At 42.3% G+C, this 19,250-nt stretch overlaps 1 protein-coding gene across 5 annotated transcripts in view; it reads left to right on the top strand.

Moving 5' to 3' along the window:
* SLC16A12 (solute carrier family 16 member 12) overlaps positions 1–19,250 on the top strand; it is an 83,438-nt gene that overhangs the window by 59,758 nt on the left and 4,430 nt on the right. For 4 of the 5 annotated variants that reach the window (XM_047825621.1, XM_047825618.1, XM_047825619.1 and 1 more), the window contains 5 exons: positions 370–620; positions 10,620–10,723; positions 13,392–13,535; positions 15,462–16,041; positions 17,989–18,248. In XM_047825621.1, the coding sequence (XP_047681577.1) occupies positions 511–620; positions 10,620–10,723; positions 13,392–13,535; positions 15,462–16,041; positions 17,989–18,248 (1,198 nt within the window). In that variant the 5' untranslated portion in view covers positions 370–510. Of the gene's footprint in view, positions 1–369; positions 621–10,619; positions 10,724–11,990; positions 12,276–13,391; positions 13,536–15,461; positions 16,042–17,988; positions 18,249–19,250 lie in introns of those variants that run through there. The other variant, XM_047825622.1, reaches the window with a different exon arrangement.

Genomic DNA, 19,250 nt, shown 5'->3' with positions numbered 1-19,250 from the left:
AAGTGATGAATCACTAACTTCTACTCCTGAAATCATTAGTACACTGTATGTTAACTAACTTGCATTTAAATAAAATTTAAAAATTTAAAAAAATAGGCTAAACCATGTTGCCACATCCACCTTCAAGAGAGGTTAGGAAATATGGTATCAAACTGGGCGGACCTGGATTTGGCTAAAATTTAGGAGGATCTGTTATTAAACAGAAGGAGAAGGGGTATCAAGGACAGCTAATGGCCTTTGCCCCGGTCCAGGATCCATAGCTACAAATAACCGTATTTAACAGGAAAAGAATGATCATTTTTGTCAAGTGAAAAATCAGCCTTTGGTTATGACCATAAAATATAAATATGTCCTGGTTTTTGGTTTTAGATGGCCAGTAACCCGTGTGCCAGGTAGCATTCTGTGCCAGTCTTGAATGCCAGCAAGAAGTCACTGGACAGCAAACCTCTTCTAGGATCACAACTGGGCTATTGAAGTAACTCGAAAAAGAGGAAAAAAAGAGCTGAGGCCATGGCAAAAAGAAACCGAGTTCGGTCTACCTCTCCTCCAGATGGAGGCTGGGGCTGGATGATTGTGGCTGGCTGTTTCCTTGTTACCATCTGTACTCGGGCAGTCACCAGGTAGGTGGGATTTTCTTCGAGATTTATTAAGATGATCTGGCTTGTCTTTTCTTCTAAGTCTGCTTCGTTCTATTTCTGAACGTCTCATTGTGAAAATATCTGTGTATATGTACAGGGTGTGTGTGTGTGTTTGTGTGTGTGCGTGTATGTGTGTGTGCATTTCCTTTGTTTGGATGTCTTTTTCTTTGCGAGGAATGTGATTTTCTAATACCTGAAAGTCCTGGATAGTGGTGTCTTCTATAATATCTGGCACATACACCTGAAATGTGAGGCCATTTTTAGACGAAATGTTGTGGCTATTCCAGCCATTTGTTTTCGTAAACAGCTCATCCCAGAAAAGAAAAATACATAAGGTCAAAACAATCCTTGAAAACCTCTTGGCTCACCAGATACTGAGCTGTTGGAAAGCTTAATACCTAGAATTTAAATTCTTCTGCTTCCTTTTACATTTGGCTGGAGGCTAAGTTCTAGGTTGAAGGAAAGTAACAGCGTAAGTACAGGCTTCTCTCATTCTTGTTCATTTCTCCTCGTTCTTTTATCCAAGGCCCTATTGTTGAATATGCTTAAGTTAAACCCATGTACATTGGGACTCATTCATCTCACTTATATTTGGAGTAAATGTATGCTTGAGGTCTGCATGTGCTAGCTCTTCCCTCTACTAATACCTTCATTGAAGTAGAACTCTTTACTCTTCTCTGGCAACACACCCTTAGTGACCGAACGTAATTTGCCCTGAAAACTTTATTTGATGACATCATCAATAAAAGCATCAGTAACAAATATATAACGCAGGAAATAAGCAGGCTCTTTGTGTTTGGTTAAATAAGAGTTGGTTGATTATGTATCATAGAAACCTATAGATTTGTTTAACATAATATGGTATTGGGTCTGTTGTGTTTTTTTTTTTTTTTCCATCTCTATCATGGGTCTTGTGTTGTGGGTGTGAGGAGTCATAGAGTTAAAAAGGAATCTTTTGGTTCTTACATGCGGAAGCTCCCATCATTTCCATCATGGAAAAGTTCTGGAAGTGACTTCAGTGCTTTATAAGGAGGTTGATATCTTTATAAGGAGGTAGTGGAGTCTTCATGACCCCTTTTATTTATTTATTTATTTATTTATTTATTTATTTATTTTTAACGTTTATTTATTTTTGAGACAGAGAGAGAGCATGAACGGAGGAGGGTCAGAGAGAGAGAGGAAGACACAGAATCTGAAACAGGCTCCAGGCTCTGAGCCATCAGCACAGAGCCCGATGCGGGGCTTGAACTCACGAACTGTGAGATCATGACCTGAGCTGGACGCTTAACCGACTGAGCCACCCAGGCACCCCTCATGACCCCTCTTAGATGGAATAGTTTTATATATCCCCACGAATAGATTAGGACGCTGGTGCTAACATAGGTTAAGTGACTTCCCTACAGTTTTGGTCTAGTGGGACAGAACTGTACTGGATTTCTAGTCTTTTTTACTTCTTGTCTTGTTTACTTGCCATTGCATGTGCGCATATAATCCACCAACTCTTTCCAACACAAACCAGATTATCTTCCTACCTCATTATTTCTCACACATGCACCGTATCTGCCCCATCTTCCATACACATGTATATATTCACACACATATCCTCTCTTAGTGCCTTTTCATTGTGAGAAGTGACTACTTCAGTCTTCACCTTTGTTCTGCTCTAAGATGTAGGCACTTTGAGGAAGTTCTGTGGCCAGTTCCTTGTCCCCTGAAACACTCTGCACCTTATCCTGTAGAACAGTGTGGTATCACCAGACGTAGGTTTTTAAAAAATTGCCTTGGTGGTGGAATCGTTGTCTTAAGATCTTCCTTCCTAATCTCCATATGGTTGTCACACCAGTGATGAGAAGTCATGGTGCCAGGGGACAGCTGTTTCTAAATTTGTCTAACGGAGGCTCTCTACCCTCCTTGTCCTGTTGGCAATTAGTCATGTTAGTTGTCACCCCAATTCATGTACAAACAACTGCACATTAAGGCTTGGAGACATCTGGATTGTTTGAGTGTTGTACTCTGAAACTTTGGAAGTGACTTGGGGCAGGTGTCTGTAGAAAATTGAGGACTTACCTCAAGGACTCTGATTTCTTGATGGTCTTTTATGCTCATTAGCACCTTATATGGCTTGTCTTGTTTGGCAGGACATTGAATCTCATTTTTTTTTTCTCAATCACAGTGGAATTGCTGTGGAACCCATGACTGTCACCCAAGGCTGAACATCTTGCATATTTTTTTCGGTTGTATCCTTACGTTTTCAACTTCAAGTTAATGGAAATCAAGTTCCCTAATATCTAGCTATACGTTCATTGAGGACAGTGCTCTATCTAGGTGTTTTCCAAAAACACAGAGATGCTGGAACACCGCCTGGTAGGCTCGGGCACAAATAACTGAAATCCAAATCCAAATGGGCTAAGTATACATCGGATAAAAACAGTGTGTAAAATAACGCTGGTGAGAGAGGGGTTAATTCTGATCTGGGAGTTCAGGACAGCTTTCAAGAGAAGTTGTCCCTGGAGTGAAGTCTTGAAGAGTGGATAGTGTTTGGCCAGGAGGAAATGAGAGGGAGAGAGGTTTCAAGCTGCATTAGGTGCATGTACTTTATCTGCTTTCCTCACTTTGTGATAACAGTGGGCAGTCCCCCTTCCTGAACTGCTAAGGGTTTAGCCAGAAACCAGAAGAGCGTTGTGGCAGGTAGCAAAGACCTGTTCTCAGAGGTTAATGGGAGAGGCTGAGAGGGGCATAGCTGAGCCGAATTAAGTTTAGAGGAGAAAAGTGCAAAGGCACGGCCAGCATTGGAACTCAGTGTCGTGAACAGGCAGCAGCCAATAGGACTGGAGATAGGGCCAAGGAAAGCGGCCCCTAGGGTGATTTGTCAATTCAGAGGATCAGTGCCTATTGTGCAATTAAGTCTTTTTTTCCCTGTTTAAACTGTATACTTAAAAATTAAACCATACTTCCAGGTGCTAAAAATTTGAACAATACAGAGATGCATCAAATAGTCTTTTTCTCATCACTTCCTGAATGCCAGTTTCACTGCCCAAAGTTAACCTTGTTATTAGCTTCTTCAGGCGTGCCCCCCCCCCCAATTTAAGAACCTTATATCCATCTGTAAAGCATATTATTATTCTTTTCCTTGACACTAATAGGATCATACTGTACACACTGTTTTGAACTTATTATTATTTTTTGCTTAATAATATCTCTTGGAAGTATTTCCATATTCAGCACATACAGCTCTACCTCACTGAAAAATAACAGCTTAAGATTCCATCACAAGGATGTGTGCATAATTTATTTAACACATTTTGATTGAAGGACTTACATTGTTCCCTGGGTTTTGATTTACAAACAATGCTCCATACAGTCATGATCCAGACCACTTTAAAATCAACTTTCAACTCTTGCCTTGTAACTGACGATGCTGCCTTACACGTAAAGTTTACATAAAGCTCGAAGTTGTCTAGGCTATTAAAGCCATCACTCTCATTTATTTATACTCTCTGTTCATTAATGTGTGTTGAGTACTTATTTTTTGCCTCAAGATATCTTATTACCAAACACATTCTCTATTTTAGGAATCACATTTCTTCGTGAAATTATGTGACATTCTGTTTGTGAACTGACAGCTTGAGTTGGAGTTGATGGTTGAAAAAGCAATACTTGATTTGAATGTTCAAAGAAAACCTCCAGCTGTAAGACCTAACTTTTCTCAGGGCACCTGGGTGGCTCAGTCAGTTGAGTGTCTGACTCTTGATTTCAGCTCAGGTCATGATCCCAGAGTTGTGGGATCGAGCCCTGCGTCAGATTCTGCACGGAGCTTGGAGACTGCTTAAGATTCTCTTTCTCTCTCTCCCTCTGCCCCTCTCCCCCACTCACTCTCTCTCTCTCAAATTAAAATAATCATAAATAAAATAAAAAATAAAAGTAGTACATGCTCATCAAAAAAAAAAAAATCAGAAAGTAAAAGGAAAACAAAAGTTCTATAAAAAAGAGCACCTGGGTGGCTCAGTTGGTTAAGTGTCTGACTCTTGATTTCAGCTCAGGCCATGATCTCATGGTGCGTGAGTTCGAGCCTCACACTGGGCTCTGTGCTGACAGAATGGAGTCTGCTTGGAATTCTTTCTCTCCTATTCTCTCTCTGCCCCCCCCCTCTCAAATTAAATATTTTTAAAAAGTTATATTAAAAAAAGACCTATTTTTCTTGACATCTTCTGGATCCAAATTAACTTCGTTGCAGTAGATGTCTAGAGTCCTGTGGAATTGGGGAGCTCTTTTAACAATGGCTGAATTCCTGTAAATAGTAGCTAATGTTAGCTGAGTACTTGTTCTGTGCTGGTTAACATTGTCCCAAGCACTTTTCATTTATTAAATCATTTAGTCCTTGAAACAACACACAGAGGTCGAATAATGTGTCCAGAGTCACAAGGGTAGTCAGTAGTACTGCTTTTAACTACTAGGCTACACTGGCCAGTGGATCACTTCCACATTGATGCACTGGATGACTTCATCAACTGGAGAACCGTCTTTCCCAAATACCGGATGTTGTCAACATCTAGCTCTATAGGAGCCAGAGAAGAAGTTTTATTTTTTAAGATTATTTTTTCTTTAAAAAAAATTTTTTTTAATGTTTATTGATTTTTGACAGAGAGAGAGAGAGAGCTCAAGTGGTGGGGTGGGGGGTGGGAGGTGGGCAGAGAGATAGGGAGACACAGAATCCCAGCAGGCTCCAGGCTCCGCACTGTCGGCACAGAGCCCGACACAGGGCTCAAACCCGTGGACCGTGAGATCAGGACCTGAGCCTAAGTCGGATGCTCAACCGACTGAGCCACCCAGGCGCCCCAAGATTTTTCTTTCTTTTTAAGAAATCTCTGCACCCGACAAGGGGCTCAAACTCACAACCCCGAGGTGAAGAGTCGCATGCTCCATCAACTGAGCCAACCAGGTGCCTTGAGAAGAATTTTATAGCAGAGTGGCAAGATGGAGATACTAGGCATGTTGGCCCCTTGAGGGAGAGTATCTTTGAGAATGGTATTTCATACAGATGACACTTGCGTGATAATTTTGTTTCCTTATTCTTAGGAACAGAGCTTATCAACCACTGAAGGATGATACTTGCATGATAATTTTGTTTCCTTATTCTTAGGAACAGAGCCTATCAACCACTGAAGGATGTTAGGAGTTGTTTGCTACTGAGCATGATCTAATGAATGCATTATGACTGATCCAGTTATGCTGATCAAACTGCTTATTTCAGAAATGAGGAAAAGAGACTCTGAGAGATTAAAGCTTTATCCAAACTCTCAGTTACTCAGTGTGAGGATCAGCGATCAGGACCCAGCTTTCCTGACACATCAGATGCACAGATTTTCCAAAGGACAATAAAAATCATTTCTGGAGTGAGAAGCACGTGTGCTCCCGATAACATTTATTTTCTTTAAGGTCATGCCTGTGTTTAGAAGCCATAAATCATGGAACTTTTCCATTTGAAAAGTACTTTTTTCCCTTTTGAGAACAAGTAAGAAGTGGTACTTGTTTTTTGAAAGTCGCAGTCAATCAGAAGCATGTTCATGGTTATTAAATTTTGCCTCTGGCAAGCCTGTTCACATGGTTAGATAAGAATCTCGGGTATTGTTTTTGAACTTTGCATACCTAAAGTTTGACTGATATGACTAATCAGGTCAGTTAAGAAAACCATCAATCAGAAAACTAAACAGCAATAAAACAAGATAAAAAAGTTACAAGAGACAAACATAGTCGCACAAATATGAAATCCCTCAGAATGATTTAGTGAAGAGAAGAGACCGGCGTACCATCGCAAAATGTCTTCTCATCATCTGGGACCCTTTTTTCTCAGTCACCCCGTGTTCTTTCCCATCTCTAGCTTCGGGATCTTCCTCCTACTGATACTGCATTCTGCCAGCTTATGAACTCAGATTCTTCACATCTCTACTTCACCTTATCCGGCTACACGTTCCTGGTCAGCCACCCTCCAGTCTTCCTCTTCCCTTTCTCATTCATGTCCTTGAAGTTGCTGTTCAACCTTTTTTACTTCCTTCACTTCTAGTCACTTCTTTACCAATGCTAATCCTTCCTTCCTTCTTTCTTTCCTCCCTGCGATACCTTGAACCTTGAACAATATTTAATGAACACCCAGGTAATGATATGAGATCCAGTGCAGACATGGTCTTTGTGTGACAGAGCAACAGTCTAGTGGAGAATACAAACAAACGCAAAGGGAATCGCCATATCCCTGTAGTGTGGTAGGTGTCCCGCACGGCATGTAAACACTTACGAGAGGTATTAAGCTCAGACTCAGGTTGTCAGGGAAGCCTTCCTGGATGAGTTGACCGTTAATGTTTATTTTTGAGAGTGAGAGAGAGAGACAGAGCATGAGCAGGTGAGGGCAGAGAGAGAGGGAGCCCCAGAATCTGAAGCAGGCTCCAGGCTCCGAGCTCTCAGCACAGAGCCCGATGCGGGGCTCAAGCTCCTGAACCGTGAGAACGTGACCTGAGCCGAAGTCTGATGCTTAATCGACTGAGCCACCCAGGTGCCCCTGGAGGAGTTGACTACTATCTTTAGACTACAAGAATGAGGGCAGCTGAGAGAGCAGCCTAGAAAAGAAGAAAACTCTTTAATGCTCAGAGGTGTGAAAAAGTATGGGTGGTGTGTTGAAAGTGATGGAAATAAGTTCAGTCTGGCTGAAATGAGGAATGCATGGTGTAGGTTAGGGGAAACACTGAGAAGGGTCAACTCCTGCGGGGTCTCAGAAGTCATGGTAAAGAGTCTGAAGCATCAGGATCTCTTTTGCGTTCTAGTAAGGTCACTGACCATTGCATATAAAATGTACAGAAGGCAGCCAAGTGTGAATTCAGGGAGATGAGTTAGGAGGGTTTGGGCTGCAGTCCAGGAGAGAGGTATGGGCATGCATTATGAATGATAAGGGGAATGGAGAGCTGTGGAGGCATTTGAGAGCTATGTATAAGGTAGAATAAAACCTGACCATAGATTAGATCAGTGGTTCTCAACCAGGCTGATTTTGACCTCCAGGGGACAGTGGGCAATGTTTGGAGACATTTGGGGGGTGGAGACCAGGGGCCACCAAACACTGTATGATACCCAGGACAACCCCTAAAACCAAGAGTTGTCTTAGTTAAAGATGATGGCCAAAATGTCAGTAGTGCTTGGGTTGAGAAACCCAGGCTAACGATCACTTAACTATTTTGATAATGAGGCGATGTCTATGAAATTATTATTCTCTTTTAAGTTTATTTATTTATTTTGAGAGAGAGAGAGAGAGAGAGAGGGAGAGAGCATGCATGTGCACACAAGGGCAAGGGGCAAAGAGAGAGGGAGAGAGAGAATCCCAAGCGCTCTCTGCGCTGTGAGTGCAGAGCCCGAAGTGGGTCTCTATCTCACAGACTGTGAGGTCATGACCTGAGCTGAAATCAAGAGTCGGATGCTTAACCACCTGAGCCCCCCCCCCCCCCCCCCCCCCGCCCAGGTGCCCCTTCATAGAGTTTTTAATTTGCTCTTCGGTGTTCTTACTAGCATGAGTTTACCTTTCATCTTTACATCCTGCAATCCCAGTTTTGAACACAAACGTGAGCGTTGAACTCATGCAGAATCACTGGAGCTCAGGCACGTGTATGTATTTCATTTTCACCAGAACAGGGGAAACCCTGCACCAAAAAACAAAACAAAACAAAACAAAACAAAACAAAACAAAACAAAACAAACAAAACAACCTCCACCGTTTTCACTTCGTTTCTTGATGCACTCACTTTCTGTCAACATTCTCTATCTTCCACTTCCTGATGAATAAGGGAAGACAGAGAAGGAAAGGGAAAGGAACAGTGGGTAGCCCTACCTTTCTTTTTTCCTCCATGTCATGATTTTCAGCGTAAGTGGTTGGCTAGTAAAATACTGAGACATAACCTGAGTCGGAAAGGATATGGGAATCCTCAGTGCTTTGTGTTTCCTAGAACACTGTTGCTTGCTTTCTGCATTTGAAACAAGTTCTGATTTGAAAGGAAAGCATGGCCTCTCTCAGGAGTGAGAGCCTTCCTCTCCCTACCCCCATGCTTATTCAGTTGTCAGTGTAACATAACTTGCACACACTCTGAGTCTAACCCAACGCCCACACATTGTGAGTCCACCAGAGTTTGCGTGTCTAATACCACACGTGTCCATGGGAAGGTGGAGAGTCGCAAACACACGTGGTGCGTGTATCTCCTCTGCTCGCGTGCATGCCCTGTTGCTCCTTTGGACTTTACTTACAAAACATGAATTCAAAGATGAGCGTGTTAGAAATTTTAAGACCGTGACAGCTGAAATTCTATGCTTCTGAGTGCCAGATTCTGTGCGATTGCAGAGGATGCACGCTGGGAAAGCTGGCCCTGCCTGACACAGTTGTCCTGGTTCTACCTGATTCTCCTCCTTCTTCTTTTTCTCCATCACCCGCCTTCACATCTAGCAGCAACTGGAAAGGGCTGGGGAGAGAAATAACAGGTTACTGCGGGCTGCTGAAGCATGATGGGTTAGACGGTAGCCCTATCCAGAGAGACGACCTCCTATCTCATCCTCACCAAGACCTGATCCTTCCCTGGCTGTAATCGAGTACTAGAAGCTCCTGCCCTGAATTGGGAAACTTGCTAATCTGTATGACATTCATTCAAACTTGTACAGTGATACAAATCATTGCTCTAAAATCACTTACATCTTTTTTTTCCTAATTAATTTTTCAGTGTAAAGTTTCTCTGTCTCTGTCTGTCTGTCTGTCTGTCTCTCTCTCTGTCGTGATTATTTATAATGTCACCATTCACGTATAATGACTGGGTACTTTTTTGGTTTTTTTCTCTATTTATATGAACTATGATTTTATCAAAATAAGCCTTTACTATATAAACTACTTTGTTTTACTTAACATTGTATTGTGAATTTTTTCCCAAATCAATAAATACATATCAAATCATCGTTTTTAACACCTAAAAATATTTCATGTTATTGATGTCAAAATTTACTTAGCCAGTCCCTTATTGATGGGCAAATAGGTTGGTTACAATATTTGGCCTTTACAAATAGTTCTTTAAAATATATCCTTTTGGGGCGCCTGGGTGGCGCAGTCAGTTAAGCGTCCGACTTCAGCCAGGTCACGATCTCGCGGTCCGGGAGTTCGAGCCCCGCGTCAGGCTCTGGGCTGATGGCTCGGAGCCTGGAGCCTGTTTCCGATTCTGTGTCTCCCTCTCTCTCTGCCCCTCCCCCGTACATGCTCTGTCTCTCTCTGTCCCCAAAATAAATAAACGTTGAAAAAAAATTTTTTTTAAATAAAATATATCCTTTTATGTGTATCTATTATTACTATTATTATCATCATTTGATTATTACCTTTTGTTAAAACCTAGAACTGAAATTGCTGGGAGAGGAGATGTAGAACTCCTTTTTTTGAGAGAGAGAGAAAGAGAGAGCAGAGGATGGGCAGAAAGAATCCCAAGCCCCGACATGGGGCCCGATCCCATGAATTGTGAGATCGTGACCTGAGCCAAAATCAAGAGTGGAATGCTTAACTGGCTGAGCCACCCAGGCACCCTGAGAGATGTATAATTCTTAATTGTCAAATTTTAACTTGTGTAACAACCTCTTAGAAGTCACAGATGTTGGTGAAATATGAAGATAAAAAAGAACCCATTTTTTTGACCTGCCATATTTCCCATAAAACCTTCCCTACAGCAGTGATCCTCATATCCACTTGGCTTCAGCAGCCCTTCTAGTGGATGAACATTCTTTCTCATCCTTTAGAGTGGCTCCGTAGCCATTGGGCCATTCTGACTTCCTACTTACTATGGTCCAGCAATGTACCACTGAAAACCAATTAAACCAGCTGAACCAGAATTTGAACAGCTGAACCAGAATTTGAAGCTGTGGTTTTGATCCATGCTCATTCATTTTTTTTTTTTTTGTATAAAATTCTTGCACTGTATTTTTCAGATGTATTTCCATTTTTTTTGTGGAGTTCCAGACATACTTCACTCAGGATTATGCACAAACAGCTTGGATCCATTCCATTGTAGACTGTGTGACCATGCTCTGTGGTGAGTATCACCAGGGCTAGACAATTATTGGTTACTCTTGAACTGTACGTGACACTGGCCTTCCACTGCTTCTGTTTACCAGCTTTTTATGAATAGAAGGGCTTTGCTAAAAGTTGGCTAAGACTATATAAAAAGAAAAGACCGATCCTACCTTCAACCAAACCCAACCAGACCTGCCCTTGGAATTAATGGTCTTCGCTGAGGGCAGATAGAACAGGTGATTAACACTCTCAAAAAGACATACTATTTGGTGCTCCCATATAGAGATAGGGTGCTGGACCTCACAGGACTCATCCTGATTTGGGAAACAGTTAACCATACAGTATATGCTTGACCTCTCTTTGCTAAATGCTATGGCCCCTCATTCTCCAGTCATGAAAACGGTCATTGGATCGCACTATGAGCCATTCCTATATGATCTCCTTAAGCAAATGCCAACAAAATCTTGTTCTTATTCTGTTCCCTTCCCAGAGGTTCAAAATGTGGCTCATGGATTTTGTTTTTCATGCGTAAACCTTCATTCTTAGAGAAGTATGAGGGAAGGATGGGATGGTACAGTCATGTGATCAGCACGTTCACCGTCACTATAATTTCATTCAGGAAACCCCAAGGGTACTACAGAGGACGTACAGAGTCGTCTCAAAATCCATGGAATCTCTCAATCCATCTGTGTCGTAGAGGAACGCTAGTCTTGAGATTTTTCTTTTCGAACGTTTTAAACCAAAGTTCTTAAATGAATGTCTTAGAGAGTTTCTGAGATTGGGACAAGTTGGAATGATCTATTTGCAGTCTAGACCCATTTAATCATTTCATTTAAATGAATCCTTAGTATTAAAAAAAAAATACTATTATCTCTTCAGGCCATGTCTTGTGGCAAAAAGGAAATCCCATATTATTTAATAACTTATAAATAACATCAACTGATTCCACTCTAGGTACTGATTCATACTTATTTTTAGAAAAAAAAATGGACATACTCAGGAATAAGTTGAATTGTGCTGAAATGTATTTCCTTTGTTGGGAGGAATTTGAGAGCAGTTCTAGGACGAAGAGTACGTTTCATGAGAAGGCTAAGTTGACTCTGTCTACTGATAACCCTGGAAGGTCTTAAGGGATCAGAAAATAATATCTTTGGGTTTTCTACCCTGTTTTCTTGTTTGTTTGTTTTGTTTGTTTTTTTAATCAGGAAGATTATCAGTTGGTTTTCAGGGTCATGTTATTAGTCGCAGCCTTTGTATGCCAAGTGAGCCATGTTTATCTTTCTCAGATGACACAGGTGACTCATTTCCCTCACTGTTATCTTTTGGAGAATATTTATAATCCCCAGAAGAAGACTAAATGGCCTTCGGTGACCAACAGGATCACAGTGACTGTGTGATAAAGCTGGGTCATATTAGATGCAGCATTTTAAAATTCAAGGACTGGAGGCCATGCAAGGACTTGAGGCCTGTTGGATCCGGTTTCCATGTACCAGTTTCCATGTTGCTCATCTGGCAGGAGATGGAGAAGAGGCTGCAGACACCCACTGGGGGCACTTTTCATTGAGTTTAGTGTAAGTTTTGTCACTTTCCAATAGCCATAGCGGCAGTAGCCTGGAGAATTAGATATATTCTCAGGAGTTTTGCTCCTTCCTGTTCTCCAGAGATTATATAGGCACACAGCCACTGTTTTAACTAGGCAGGAGACATCAGGCTGACGACTGGTTCTGTCACGTACATTTGAGTCAGGCCCCAGTTTCAACCTGACCAATACAAAATTATACTCCACAGATACCCAAAGAACTTGCTCTTCTGGTCTTCGTACTAGGAATACTGCTCAGCATGAGTTGTTCCATAGGAAGAATTCTCATGCTTTCCCCATGTCTCCTCTGCCATCAGTCTGGGAGGCCCAAGGAGACAGAGTAACAGGGTGAAATAACCCTGAACTTGGTGTCAGGTGCCCTGAGCTATACTTGTTGGTGATCTTGGACATGCCATAGTCCCCTGAACTTCAATTTCTCCTTGGTCTATTCCAGCTTAATTCATATTCTATAAACCTGAAAACTGGCACAATTATAACACATTGTTAAACCACAAATAGAGTGAGGCCAACCCAAATGTCGCTACGGATGTGAGGCATTTTGCTAGATTTTCTGGGTTTTGATTTCTCATCCACAGGGTTTCCTAAAGCCTGAAAACAGTACCAGATTGTGGAATGGTCTTTTTCCTTGGCCTTTTCCTGCATAACACTAGTGGCCACACAGTGTTGCCACTTTCCTTCCCTACTAGTTAACTGTGATAATTATTGCTAATGATGCATGATTAATACTATGTGAAACATACAATCCACATCCCTGTGTAAGTGGCATGTAATTTAAATAAGGAGCTGATTCACTATTTTAAAAGCACCTTGAGCCCTGGAATTATGACTATAATAGAATGGAGAAGCGAAGGGCGCACGGAAATGCAACTCAGCAGAACCGATCCTAATTCCGGCTTTGCTACTTGTTCTCCGTGTGACCATAGACAAGTCATTTCCTCTGTTCTCAGTTTCCAAATATGTGAAATGAGCGAGACGGGCTTGATGCCGTAAAGGTCAACCATTCTCTGTTCTGTCAACGCAACCCCACAGCCTTTCCACAGTGCCCTCAAGGCCTCTCTGCTGAACCTATTTATTATTGTTTTTGAAGCTCCACTTGGGAGTGTCATCAGTAACCATTTATCCTGTCAAGTGGGAATCATGCTGGGTGGCTTGCTTGCATCGACTGGTCTCATCCTGGGCTCATTTGCCACCAGTCTGAAGCATCTCTACCTCACTCTGGGTGTTCTCACAGGTAAGGGCTCTTTGTACCGCTTGTCTCCCCACCCCCTTCAGGTGTTGTCAAGCAATCAACAGAACTGTATTCCGTAAAATAGTCATCTTGTTAGATGCGTAACGTAAAATTTTTTTCATGTTTATTTATTTCTGAAGGAGAGAGAGAGAGAGCATGAGCAGGGGAGGGGCAGAGAGAGAGGGAGACGCAGAATCCAAAGCAGGCTCCGGGCTCTGAACTGTTAGTACAGAGCCGGGGCTCGAACCCACAAGCGGTGAGATCATGACCTGAGCCAAAGTCAGACGCCCAACTGAGCCACCTGGGTGCCCCATAGTTGCATAATTTAGTTGACTTAGCTTATGTCTACCTACCTAGCAGTTAAAAGAGCTGGAAATGCAATTGATTGCACTCCTGGAATGAAAATGTATCACTCCTTCAATTCAGCCACATGATAGAAGTGATTTCCGGCTTCCCCTCTGGTAGCAGTGGATGGCTGAGATTCTGTACTCAGAAGCAATGAGATGTTAGCCAGGGCACCATAAATTTTCAGCAGTCATCATTCTCCCAACATCTTTGCCGAGACACCAAAACACTATCTGCGCTCGACCTGAGTTGCCCCTGCTTTATAGTGAGTGAGGAGCATCATCCAATAAATAGGGGTTTACAATTTAAAAAAGAAAGCCCCTTATTGTGAAGATTTTTACATTATGCATTCTCTCTCAATGTGATGGAATTATGCTTTAGAGAATTATGACGAACCCTGCAAGAAGAGAAGTAATCTATGTGCATCCCATAAATCATACCTAAGGGCACTGCAAAGCATCAAGGTGGGGTCACTCGGTGGCACTGGAGTGGCATTTTGCTCCATCACTCAAAGGAATGTGGAATAGCACTAACTCAGTCTGGGCCGTAGGGGTAGCATGATCTGGTCAATGAAGGACATAATCTCATAATGATTTTATAAATCTGGCTGTGTCCGCTTAAAAAAAAAAAAGGTATCTGTTCTATGTAACCCAAAAGTCCCAACTGCTAGGTGTCCAGTCATCCCAGTTTACCAAGGAGTGCCCTGGTCTTAGCACTGAACATCTCATATCCCGGAAACCCATCAGTCCAGGCAAATCTGGATCATAGGTCACCCAGCACTGCAGATGGGAATAGGAGCCGAAGGTCGTTCTGTTTTTCCATTTAGATGCCATGAGTTCAAGGTTTTACACTCTTCAGATTTTCTTGACTTAAAAGGAATAGAAACTGAAAATCCTTAAAAGGCTTTCTGCTGACTTTAAGGAATATGTTCAGGTTACTATGTGTACATGCTGTGTTCATACACAAAGTTGGCATGAAGTTTCCCCATTATGTGAAATTATTCTGAAACTTTCATGGGGTCATATATGCTATTTAAACCCAAATTCCATGAGTGGTCCAGATGATCAGAGTTGTGTTTTCATAGGCAGTGAAGAGTTGAAGTAATCCTCTGGATAATTCAAGATAAAAAGAGGTATTGGGTGGGGAGAATAAGTTTCTGGGGTCAGCATTATCTTCATTTTCCAGTTATTCAAATTCAGTTCGCGTAATGATTTTTTAAGCTCTTCCTTTCATTTTAATATTTCACATATTAAAATATATTTCATTTCATATATCTATCTATATCTATATCTATATCTATGACTTTCTTCTTTGGAAGCAAACCTTAAAAAAATATGGCAGATATAGATATCTGTAGATATCTATCTATCCATCCATCCATCCATCCATCCACACATACTATGCTTCCCAAACTGTGAATGACGGGTCAGGGAGACTCCTCTTCAGCTTGGTGTAGAAAATAGTTTTAAAAGGGTTTGACAGAAGGCCAGATTCTCTTTAATCCAAATAAATTTATTCTGAAATATTTTGTTTCATCGGCTGCTCACGGTATACCAGAACTCATGTACTTCTCTTCATCCTTAGGTCTCGGATTTGCACTTTGTTACTCTCCAGCTATTGCCATGGTTGGCAAATATTTCAGCAGACGGAAGGCCCTTGCTTATGGGATCGCTATGTCAGGAAGTGGCATTGGCACCTTCATACTGGCTCCGGTGGTTCAACTCCTTATTGAACAGTTTTCCTGGCGGGGAGCGTTACTCATTCTTGGGGGCTTCGTTTTGAATCTCTGTGTTTGCGGCGCCTTGATGCGGCCTATTACTCTGAAAGAGGACCCTACGACTCCAGAGCAGGACCACATCTGTAGAACTCAGAAACAAGACTTTAAGCGAGTGTCTCCCTGTGCAACTTTGACTAAAAAATGGGTGCAGACCTGCCTCTGTTGCTCTTTGCAACAGGAATACAGTTTTTTACTGATGTCAGACTTCGTTGTGTTAGCCATCTCTGTTCTGTTCATGGCTTATGGCTGCAGCCCTCTCTTTGTGTACTTGGTACCTTATGCTCTGAGTGTCGGAGTGAGTCACCAGCAAGCTGCTTTCCTTATGTCCATACTCGGGGTGATTGACATTATTGGCAATATCACATTTGGATGGCTAACTGACAGAAGGTAAAATCCGTGAAACCACAGTCGGCGCCCTACCAGGGGACTCCCAGCTTTGAGATCCCCCTCATCCCCTTACCCTGTACAAAACCTACATCTGAGTGACGTCAATGAGTTTTCAGTATCTGAGGGCAACCCCCCTGCTGTTTCTTCTAGGTAGAGGTTGGAAACCTTTTCCCGTAAAGAGGTAGACAGTAAACGTTTTTGGCTCCATGGCTCATGTGATCACAAGTATTCAGTTCTGCTGTTGTAGCACAAAACAACTATAGACAATATGTGAAGAAATGAGAGTGGCTATGTTCCAGTAGGACTTTACTATGGATACTGAAATTTTAATTTCCCAGATAATTTTCACACGTTGAAATAGTATTGTTCTTTTGATTTTTTGTCCAACCACTCAGAAATAGAAAACGCTTCTGAGTTCACAGATAGTGCAAAAACAGGTGGTGATCTAGATTTGGCCATGGTTTGCCAACCTCTGTTCTAGACGGTTCAGGATGATGGGTATGTCTAAATTGCAGAAACCTGTGGTAACCACAAGTTCTGGTGACACATTTCATTCCATCCGAAGTCAAGTCAGTGCTCAGGCTGGGTGTTGCGGTTTTAGTTTAAAGACAAAACAAAACAAAACAAGCAAACAAACAAAAAACACAGAGGCTGGCTGGAAATGGAGAGAGGAACAGAATTGAGTCCAGGCAGGGAGATTAAGTGCAAAACTAACACATTATTTATAGCCACACATTTGTGTTTGACCATGCGGATAGCAAATGCTTACAGTATGATTTTAGGCTTAGAAACCCAAGTTGTAACAAATCTACTAGGTAGTTTCTTAAGCTAATGCTTACTGCTTGGATTGAAGAAGAGTGAGATACTCAGATTCTCTTCACACTCGAGCTGTGACCTGGGAGAGCAATCATCATGTGGCTTCTCACATGTTATGTCTTCGGTACTTACTCAGTGTCCAACAGCCATTCTCCAGTGCTAGGAGTATAATATTTAAAGTTAATTCCAAATTTAATGGTTAAGGAAAAGCGGGAAGAGCTGGGGTCTCTATCTTGACCACTAACACCACAAGAAGCAGCCCCAGTGTAGGTTTGATAGAGGCATCTCTGCTCAGGGGCTATACCAGACCTAAGTTCTTCTGCTGGCTCTGCCCCTTACTATCCCTGTGACCTAGGGAAAATTAGTGACCCTCAGATCTTCAAGGGTCTTCATCTGTAAAACAGGCGAGTGCAATATTTTTCTGTTGACCTCTTAGCATTTTGTGAGGCTCAAATGAGACTGCGGGTTGAAAAACATTTGTAAAGCATAAATGGCCGGGGCTGATACTGTACCGAGTCTTTGAAATAACTGGTATCAATGATGAGTTTGGAGCCATAGGGGGAAAAGGTAACGGAAGTACCACTGGGGAGGTCTTGAAAATAACACTTAGTCCTAGTACAAGACTGACATCATCTCTGGCCAGTCATTTTAATGTCTTCATATTCTAGCTTCTCCCTTGTGTAACTTGGGTTATTGACCACATATGACGTAGCAGACACCAATGGGTGACGTACCTGAAAGCATCTAATATGGTAGACGGCTAGAAAATAGTCTCCTGACACTCGACTTGTTAGTTTACAACTATCCTTAGGGTGACCGTATGGGATAGGTAACCTTCCCATTATACAGCTTAAAGAAATGGAGATTAGAGTTAAGCAGTTCGTAGGTGACAGAACTGGATTCAGACTTCCGCCTTTCTAGTTCTAGAGCGTATTTTGTGCCACACCATGTTTCCTGGGAAGATGAAGTCTTGTGTGTTCCTATACCAAAAGAAAGATAGGTAGACGACATGGATAACGGGAAGCCTTCTCTATAAATAACTGCAGTGCTTATCGCTGCATGGCCCTGGTTCCAAAGCTCTTTGATAGAAGCTGTGCATTCTGCACTCATTCTTGGTCTTCAAATCCACAGGTGCCTGAAGAATTACCGGTATGTCTGCTACCTCTTTGCCGTGGGACTGGATGGGCTTTGCTATCTCTGCCTCCCGATGCTCCAGAGTCTTCCCCTCCTCGTGCCTTTCTCTTGTACCTTTGGCTACTTTGATGGTGCCTACGTGACTCTGATCCCAGTAGTGACTGCAGAAATAGTAGGGACCACGTCTTTGTCATCAGCCCTCGGTGTGGTATACTTCCTTCATGCAGTGCCGTACTTGGTGAGCCCACCCATCGCAGGTAAGTTTCCAGAGAGATCCCCCAGACGCCTCTTCTGTTTGTCATACTGATGTGAAAACTGTCAACTCACACACAGACAATGGGGACTGGAAGTTAAGTTGGGAAGAGCGAAAGAGAAAGGGATTCAAGAGCCACCGAGGTATCATGGTCTCACTTGTGTCCTTGTTTTATCATTTTCTTCCAGCCAAGTGGAGACTTTAGCCTACTTGGAAAGAAAAAGTCCAAAATTAGGGTCTTGATTCCATTCCACACTAATGATGGGAGCAATGGAATGGAGCAGCTGTCCAGGCTTATAAATAAGTCAGGCACATTCAGAGGGAAGTCTGGAGGGAGTACAGGATTCCACTTGGGGAGAGTGGGCAGTGAGGCTGAAATGGTAAGTGGGTGTCATAGTGGAGGGTCTTGAGTGCCAGCCAAAGGAGCCAAAGGGGCCCTATATTCTTAAGAGACTACGGATAGTATTTTTATTTTATTTTTTTTTTTAATTTACATCCAAATTAGTTAGCGTATAGTGAAACTATAGAATGATTTCCGAACCCAGCCATTGCTAAAGCAGCCAACTAGGGGAAACTGTGGCTGTTTCACAGCTGCAGATAAAAATTCCTGGTCAGGGGTGCCTTGGTGGCTCAGTCAGTTAAGCCTCCGACTTCAGCTCAGGTCATGATCTCATGGTTCGTGGGTTCGAGCCCTGCATTGGGCTCTGTGCCAACATCTCGGAGTCTGGAGCCTGCTTCAGATTCTATATCTCCCTCTGTCTCTGCCCTTCCCCTGCTTATACACTCTCTCTCTCTCTCTCTCTCTCTCTCTCTCTCTCAAAACTAAATAAACATTTAAAAAATTTCCTGGTCAGTTTAAATTCTGTGATACAGGACCATCTTTTTAGTGCTTCATTTTTTGGAAACTGCCCCCAAAAGTCCCCCAATCCTCCCTTGGTAGCCAATTTTTGTGTTTACCAACCTTGGAGGGAGCAGTGTAATTCAGTTAAAAAGTCATAGTGCATAA

Source organism: Prionailurus viverrinus, chromosome D2, assembly GCF_022837055.1.
Source record: "Prionailurus viverrinus isolate Anna chromosome D2, UM_Priviv_1.0, whole genome shotgun sequence".
In the NCBI taxonomy this organism is placed as follows: domain Eukaryota; kingdom Metazoa; phylum Chordata; class Mammalia; order Carnivora; family Felidae; genus Prionailurus; species Prionailurus viverrinus.
Note: the sequence above shows the minus strand (reverse complement) of the source record. Positions and strands in the feature narration are given on the sequence as shown.